The sequence below is a fragment of the Lathamus discolor genome, chromosome 1 (assembly GCF_037157495.1).
Source record: "Lathamus discolor isolate bLatDis1 chromosome 1, bLatDis1.hap1, whole genome shotgun sequence".
In the NCBI taxonomy this organism is placed as follows: Eukaryota; Metazoa; Chordata; class Aves; order Psittaciformes; family Psittacidae; genus Lathamus; species Lathamus discolor.
The window spans coordinates 93863763-93871980 of NC_088884.1; the positions used below are offsets into that span (position 1 = coordinate 93863763).

At 39.1% G+C, this 8218-nt stretch overlaps 1 protein-coding gene across 1 annotated transcript in view; it reads left to right on the plus strand.

The window, feature by feature from the left end:
* The window catches only part of CCDC158 (coiled-coil domain containing 158), a 31921-nt gene extending 26318 nt beyond the window's left edge, over positions 1-5603 (plus strand). The window contains 4 exon segments of the mRNA XM_065665178.1: positions 196-263; positions 1765-1977; positions 4141-4236; positions 5442-5603. Of these exon segments, the coding sequence (XP_065521250.1) occupies positions 196-263; positions 1765-1977; positions 4141-4236; positions 5442-5536 (472 nt within the window). The 3' untranslated portion in view covers positions 5537-5603.
* The last annotated feature ends 2615 nt before the right edge of the window (positions 5604-8218 follow it).

An 8218-nucleotide genomic window follows, 5' to 3' on the forward strand; every position in this document is an offset into this window, starting at 1 on the left:
AAGCTGTGATGTTACTTTCATCCTTCTAAGAAAGAGCTCTGGAGTTTCTTTACATCGTTAGCTTTTAATTTACATGTATAAAATCTGGAGATTACATAGGAGAGCTTCATGTTCTCACTGTATTGGCTAGCTAGTATTACCAAAACTTAGCATAATACTTTCAGAATGCCAGTTTTGCCATCATTTTGCTTGCAGGGATCCTTTATCCTTCCATACAGCAGATCTTCAGTCCCAAGATGTTACCCTGCCCTTTACATCCCTTGGTAAGTTTTCACTGGCTGCAGCTGAGGATGAATGTGCCGTATCAATATCCAACTGGAACATTAAATAATATTACAAAAAATATAGTCCAAATACAATATATTTTCCTAGGTCATTACCCAAATACCTATCAGGTTCTGTTACAAAGTCTTTACTGAACTTGCTGTAAATCTGTATTTTGTTGCAAACCAGGTCCATGCAGGTTGATACCACTGTACCTAAAATGGTTATCTTCCATAGTAGTTATTCATGAATAGCAATGTGTACTATGGATAATATTGTCACATTTTTGGTGCCTAAATTTAGGCTTTTGAATTCTATATTCAGATATATAAATATGGATGTGCTTTTGAGAGGAATCAGTTCATTGCAAATTCCATTGATTTCTTTCCAAGTACTGGGTGGTCAGTACCTCTTAAAATGTGGTGACGTGAGTTTAGTAACCTAACCAGAGATAGAAAGATACAGCTTTGAGCATTAGGGTTTGAAGATACCAGACTTTGCCACCGTCTCTTTTTTTGCCCATTGATTATCCATTCTGTGAATTTTCTCTGGGATTTGCCTGCAGATGCTCATATATTTAATTATTCTCTATTATTATTTAAGCCACTGTGCTCCAGGAATAGGCTAGAATTCCTCTGTTTGTCCTGAGGAGTAACTACGATAGGTCCTCTTTTTATATTTTTGAATATTAAAGAAAATCTCCTGGGTAGCTACTGTCAGCCTTCTAGCAAACCTACTCAACATCCAGGGATTTTTCCTAGCTCCCAAAGCAGCTGCAAGCAGGTTTTTTTACATAAAAGACTTGAGATGTAGTTCAGCAAGGGGAGTTTGTTAGAAACCCCCCAAATTATTTTCAGGATGTTCGAGGAGAGGGGTGTTAAGAGTAAGGAAACAGACTATGGGAAGAAAAAGGGAAAACCTGTAGTAAATATTTCCCTTATTAGTTGCCTGCAACCTCTTCTTTATTTTTACATGCACACAGTGTGCCAGCATATGAAAATCTGTTACATAATCTGTCGATTGCATATTTCTGTGCATGTCTTGTCTCTTTTCCTTATGACTCCCTTTCTGCCAGGAACTCAAAGCATATCAGTCACTTGTTGGAAAGAAGGGAAATGGCAGACCTGTGTGAGCAACATTATTTTTTCTGCTTCTTATAACTAAGTTATGAGATCAAAATCAGCAGTAACGTACGGGGACCGCTGGGGTTTAGCACCTAGGATACTCCCTACAGACACAGCAGAAAAAGCAGGCCCTGCTTTCTCCTAGGCAGTTTTACTGGCTGTTCTTTACACAAGAATCACTTTAAGAGAAACAAGCATTTTGCAAAGAGGCTATACTCTCCTGCAGCGTTGGCTACTAGCAAGGAATGGAAAGGATGAAATAATGCAGTGATGAAGGGACCTCAACCCTGTAACTGTTACAGATATAACATCAAAGCCTGAATGGGGGTTTCTTTTGAGGTATGTGCTCACTGCTTTTTGCTTGGATATCTCCCAGGAGGTGCATCCATTTTCTCACCAGCTTCTGACTATACATCTGCCCCCAAGAAGGTGTCTCAGGGGCAGAGACACAGAGAAAAGTCTCCAGTACACTTGTTGTTAACTGCTCCACCGGATGACCTTGCAGCTGGCTCCAGTGCCTCACCACAGCACAGACCATCTGCACAGAAGGTCTGCTCTCCAGAGGGTGCAGCCACAGTCCCCCATATAAGTAAGTACAGTCCCATTCCCTGATCCAGAGAGCTTGGCTAGATCTCTTCCAAGCCAGTACAGTGTGTGAGTTACAAACTGTATGTTAAATTCAGCCATTCTGTAGAAACCAGGGGAATCCCACTATCAGTCACTGGTCTCTTACACTTTATGATTGTAGTATCTGTACTTCACACTGCATTTATTTTTTCATGTACCTTTGTAATACATCACTTACAGAATCCATCCATGTTGCTGAACATGAAGAAGAATAATTCTCAAGTGTACAGGGCTGGCATGGGATCAATCTTCCATTTATGGTTCCAACAACTGCAATTACAGTATGCAAATTTATTAAAACATAATGTACTGAGGGTTCATTTTAAAGCACTGCTTTAGAAGCTGTGGCCCACTTACCTAAAAGTGACCTGTTCTTGCATCCATCAGGCTGCCTGTCACAGTTCTATTCAAGCAGAAAGTTTCTCTGTGATAAATTAATTGTGAGTAAAATGTAGCAGCTAATGAATGTACTATACAAAGAGAGGAGAAGAGAAACTCCATGCAGTACTGGTATGTGTATCCATGCTTTATTTGGATAAATAATGTAGGGATGCTTAACATCAATATTTGCAGTAACAGGCATAACAGTTGCCTAATACTAAAGATTTGTCATAGTTGTTGTGGTTCCTGTAACACATTTAGAAAAGTCTTGGGGTTTACTGAAAATATTGATGTAAGGCTGTGTTTGTGTAGCTCTTAAGTGATAAAAATAAGCTTTCCTGCATCACAGAATAGGTGTGAGGGTGAAGAACATTTTCAGGGTCTATTAATGTCTATTAATGCCAGGGAGCCAGGCTGTCAGGATTGCTTCATTACATTGAAGTGGCAGAAACACCCCAAAATGAATAGATGCAGTAGGAAAAACTAGATTTTCATACAATACTTACTGAATATCACATTGAAACACTACATTTCTCTGTTTTTCAAGGTCTGAAAATACAGACACATAAGCACTGCAGGTAGGAGAGTAATAGAGATGCTGTGCACCTAGCTCTAAGCTAGTGCTATTACAGGCAGAAATCTAACCATAGCTCCAAGGAGTATTTGGAGTATTTCCTGCTTCTCAGGTGGTTTTTTTGTTTTTTTTTTTTTTGTAGTTCCAACTTAACTTCAGCATGTCTGTATTGTATTGTTATCTTATTAATGCAGACTTCTCAGTCACTTTATCTTTTGCATTCTTGGAACACCAGAAGCTTGTCTCTAAAACAGCTGGGCTGAGCGGTCACCCTGACTAGAACATTAATATTGCTGCTCATTGACCTTTGCTTCCCCCAGCTGCTTGGCTGTGTGAAGATGAAGTGCATGTTTGTTAGCTAATCTATATTTTTTTAATGTTTGTTTCACAACTAAGAAATGCCTGTTGGTAAACAGAGCACAAATGTGTGTGGCATTTCCCCATCAAAGCGCTGAACTGGCAACATGAGTGAGGTTCTTTTGTCTTGTTTGTTAATCTGGTCAGCCAGTTACTTCCATCTCTGGCTCATTTTGGGTTTAGTTTGTTTTCTTCCCCTCTTTTAATTTGAGAATTTGGTGACAGTAGCAAAAATGAAACAGTCCAAGTTCTGTTCAGAAAAGTCTGCAAGGGTGGGAGGCTGTAGTAGTTTGTATGGTATGGGCATCACCTTGTCAGTCTGTGGGTGTTAGTGCTCAGTAAGACAGGCACAGTGCCTTTTGAATTTTGCACTGGTCTGAATCCTCAAAGGGTTAGCTTTTCTGGTTTTATTTTTGGCTTCAGTACATCACATCTTTCTATACCTTAGTTTTCCATCTGTAAAATGCAACTGACACTACTGCTCTCCTTTGCACAACTCTTGCAGTTTTACTGGCAAAGAGGGACTTAGACGTTGTGGGCATAATACTCATTTAGTAACGCTTGCTCTCCATTCCCCAAATGGGGACATTTGTAGGCAAAATAGAAATGTGTTTGCATTGTCACTTCAACAGAAATCCCACTAAGTATAAATCTCTGTTAACAGCCTTCACTTCTTACTCATTTTTCTTTGCTACTGGAAGTTTTATTGTTTGCAATTTTATTTTCTAAGAACATCAGATGGAATGTTTAAATAATTTAAAATTACTTTTTTTTTTATCTGTGATAACATATTGGTGAATAATTTCTCACTAGCTTCTCAGCCCATGAAAAATAGTAAGGATACACATAGGAGGCCACAGAACAAGATGGAAAGCCTGCAGAACCTGATGGGACTGTTAAAAAACCAAGGTAAAAGGATTTACCAAAAGTATTCCTATTTTATTTAAAATATACACTCTGCAGAGACTGTTCTTGTTACCTGCCAAAGCACTACCTGTGTTTTTGCTTTATTTAAAATGAGGTAATTTTAGATGTGCCTGGTCTACTAGCAGTATCCACTTCCACATTACCTTGCTCCTAGGAGAAGAATTGGATTAACTCTATGATGCACTGTTGTTCAGCCCCTTAACTCTAATAAGCTTCAAGTTCCTTAATATTTCAAACATGGCAGCTGGTGAGGGGTGCTGTCATGTCCAATTAAGTGAAATTTTTAACAAGCTGATGACTCTTTCATGGAAACTGAAGGATACTCTGACAGCAGTCAACTCCAAAAATGTAGTTTCCCAGCAGTGGCCTCAGAAGCATACCCTTTCTTTCCCAGTTTTTAAAATCTGAGATGACCACAGTGACAATGGAGAACTTTCCAGGTTTTCTTCTTGCTCCCTTGGAAGTCACTGGTAAAGTGCTCATGAGCTCCTCCTGGTAGGAGGCCAAGTGAGATGGAATTTCTTTTTTCTGCACTTCTTATTGCTCATTCCAGTTGCTTCCCCTTTGGCCCTTTAAGTCTCACTGCATAGACTTGGGAAATTATTTCTCACATCATACAGGACACATGTGTCAGGGACATACAAGTGACCTGATTTAGGGAAAACTAATCAAGTTGTTTATTTAAAGTATAAGGTAAACATTCTCATTTTTATTTTTTGCCGTCCATTAACATCTTCATTTTACCTGGTTTTATATCCACATAATAGTAATGTATTAAGAGTTACCATATAAAAGTAAACTTGTTTCCATGAACTGTTAATTTAATTGAATTATTTAATTCTATAATTGTTGCTGATAATTAATAATTTGATTTAATAATTTAATTAAGTATTAATTTTACACCATCCAATAAGAGAGATTCTGAAATCGATAGTACTTCACCTCTACTTCAGCATTTGCTGCTTTGGCTTCACAAAGCACATGAGGTGGTGCCTGTTTAGAACCAGTTTTATCTTTTCTATTAAGGCTCTGCATACAAATAATTACAAACTAAAGCTGCATTTGTGAGGGCTTGATAAGTGCAGTGTAACATGTATACTGGAGAGCGTGAGGTGTCTGCACCTGAGGCCTCAATCATTTTAACGTAAGGTGGTGGTCAGATAATCCGTTCGTGCTGCTATTTTCAGACACATCACCAGTGATCAGAACTCATGAAGTGAAGACAGAGAAAGCAAAGGAAAAGGAGAAAAAGCTATCAAAGGGAAGACGCCTTGTACATTAAGGATTACTTTCATGTATGTACATTGTGTTTAAGTTATATTTTTAAAGATTAATAATAAAAGGTTTTACAGTTTTGTCATTCTTGCCTGGAACCATAACACTCTTTACAGTTTTTTACTTCTAAATGAGCGGGACGTACAGAGTAGAAACATATGTAAATATGGACTCGTTCACTGGCACACATTTTCAATAGCTGCGTGCTGTGAGGGACACTGGTCACAAGCTGATTGCTTTAAGCTGAAGTAGTTCTTCCATGGATTCTGGATCTTGCACACCATTTCAGGTCCTGTTGTTTACAAAGTTAGTTTTAAAATGGTTTGTTAGGCTACTTCTTTTCATTCTAAAATGAACTGGCTTCCCTTCCCTCCATACTTCTTGTTATTACTTCAAAAAACTCCAATTCATCTGAATACCCCAGAAATGCCAAGTATTTCCAATAAAAGCAGGAAATCTCCCTGTGGCATCTGTTAACATTGAAGTAAAGTGTTGAATCACATACCTGCAACTGCAAGACTGCACAGATTTCATCCTATACCATGACTTCTTTAAGCAGAATGGATTACTCAAGTGTAGTACAAGTAGAGGGTCCACAGCCTACCTTGGGCTTAGCTTTGTAAGCACTTTATTTTTACTTAGCTGAGAGCATGTATGTTCCTAGTTTGGGAGTTTTTGTCCTTCCTCAATTTGTGTCCTTCTATAAAAACTAAAATAGGTGAAGTTCAGGCATAAAAAAAATGCATTTTGAACCTATGCTTACTTATTTAATAACAGCCTAGTATGACTTATATACCATGCTACACCACCCGTATTAAGTGGTTTGCTAAAATAGCGGGCATATTACTTTCCGTTGGTCTCAAAAATGCTCTTTACTCACCAACACAGACAACCTTCCCTTAATATGAGTGCCTAAGAATAATGTATTCAAAGGCCATTCCTAGTGTGAGATTAGTAATAAACAGGAGGGCATGTTGAGAGCACATGGCATATGTGAATTGATTTTAAAGCCTGCTATGTGTTTGACATTTGAGGATTTTGCAGCAGTGGGCAAATGACTTACTGCACTTAGAAGACTATCCAATGCTAAAAACAATTCCAAAGTAAGAAGATGAACAGGATCACTAAGTATCGGATTGATGTTTAAAGCCTCATTAGTGTTTGACAGTATCTCAGGGAACAAAATATTTGTTTAAAAATAGGCAGGGGAGGAAGAACTTTGAACAAGAACCCAAACTGAGTACTTTTCCAGGATTTGCCATTGGATTTTTGTGTGGGGACTGGTTGTGAAGAGCAGATTAATAGTACTGCCCCTTCAGACTCCAGCAAGGCTGTCTGAGAAGTTGCTCACAGAAGCTGCTGAGCAGGTAGCAGAAGAGTCCTTGCTATATACAGTACTAATAAAACAAGGTGCAAGACGTCCTGCGATAAATCTGTACCCCAGCAAATCATCCCCAGGGTCAGCATCAGGTGCCAGTGGCACAGCTTCACTAGCATTAGTGTTTTTCCTCATTATCTGCTTTCTGAAAAGCAGTTATTGCTTTGGATTTGAGGCAGCATGGAATGCCATGCTGGAATTCAAGGGGCTTACCCAGTGATTTTGTCCAGACCAAATGTTCTATAGCTATGGATCAGCAAATGTAGCTTCGTGAGCACAAACCATGCAGATACAACCTTGGGTTTGTTGACTTTAAAGCTACAGAACTGTATTCAGAGTGGATCAGATCTCTGATGTTTTTTCAATTTAGGGTCTTCTTGTGCCAGAGGAAGAGATCAGTGAGTTGGTCCTAAGCTATCCTCAGTTATTGTCAGCAGTATTTTGTTTTAATTCAGATAATTTGCTTTATTTTTTATTAAGTGATTCTGTCATTTTTTGCAACACTATTGCAAACTTAGTCAAAATGTTAAGCTACTTCTCCTTTCCTAGGAACTGATTGTACTGAAAATGAAAGGATCATTTTAGTTGGCTTGTGTATTACAATTTGGATTTACTACATGTATTTGACAGATCTACCAAAGTTTTCATAAGAGTGAGGTATAGAGGATGGGAACATCCATTCACCTTGTAGTCTTGCAGGTTGGAAAAGGTCAATGAAAAGTGCACTCTCGTTTGTGTTTAAGGAGCCAGGCTAAAAAGAATTCCAAAAGACTGCAGCTCTATGAGAACAGAAAGGAGTCGGTGGATCAGTAGAAATAGCCAGAGAGAAGGGAGATCTGTCAAGCAAAAAAGCAGCTTAACATCCTTGTGGTGTAATCCAGTGAAGCTGAGAACACGTCTGGGCTTCCTCCCTGCCACCAGCACCAGGCCTGGGGAGGCAAGAGGGTCAGAAACTCATGGGCTGTAGAGCAGCTCTAGGCATCCTGGACTTGAATAGCAGTAGAATAGCACTTTGTTATTCCATGCCATACAGGCAGATGACACAGGAAGACCATTAGGCAAATCTTGACCACAGCAGGACACCACAGATGGCAACCATCCTCCTAGAGAGAAAACCTAATATCAGGCTAATATTTTTGAATGGATCATGTGAAGGGCTCCAAACAGTAAGTCTAACTCCCAGAGAGAATGTGGGGTGGAAATGGTTTTTGCAGAGGCACCTGCAAAATTAATAGGAAGCAAACAAGCTGCATTGCAAGATTTCTGTGTGTGACTTGAAACTGCTTTATGCCCAGTAGTTGCAGACTCAGG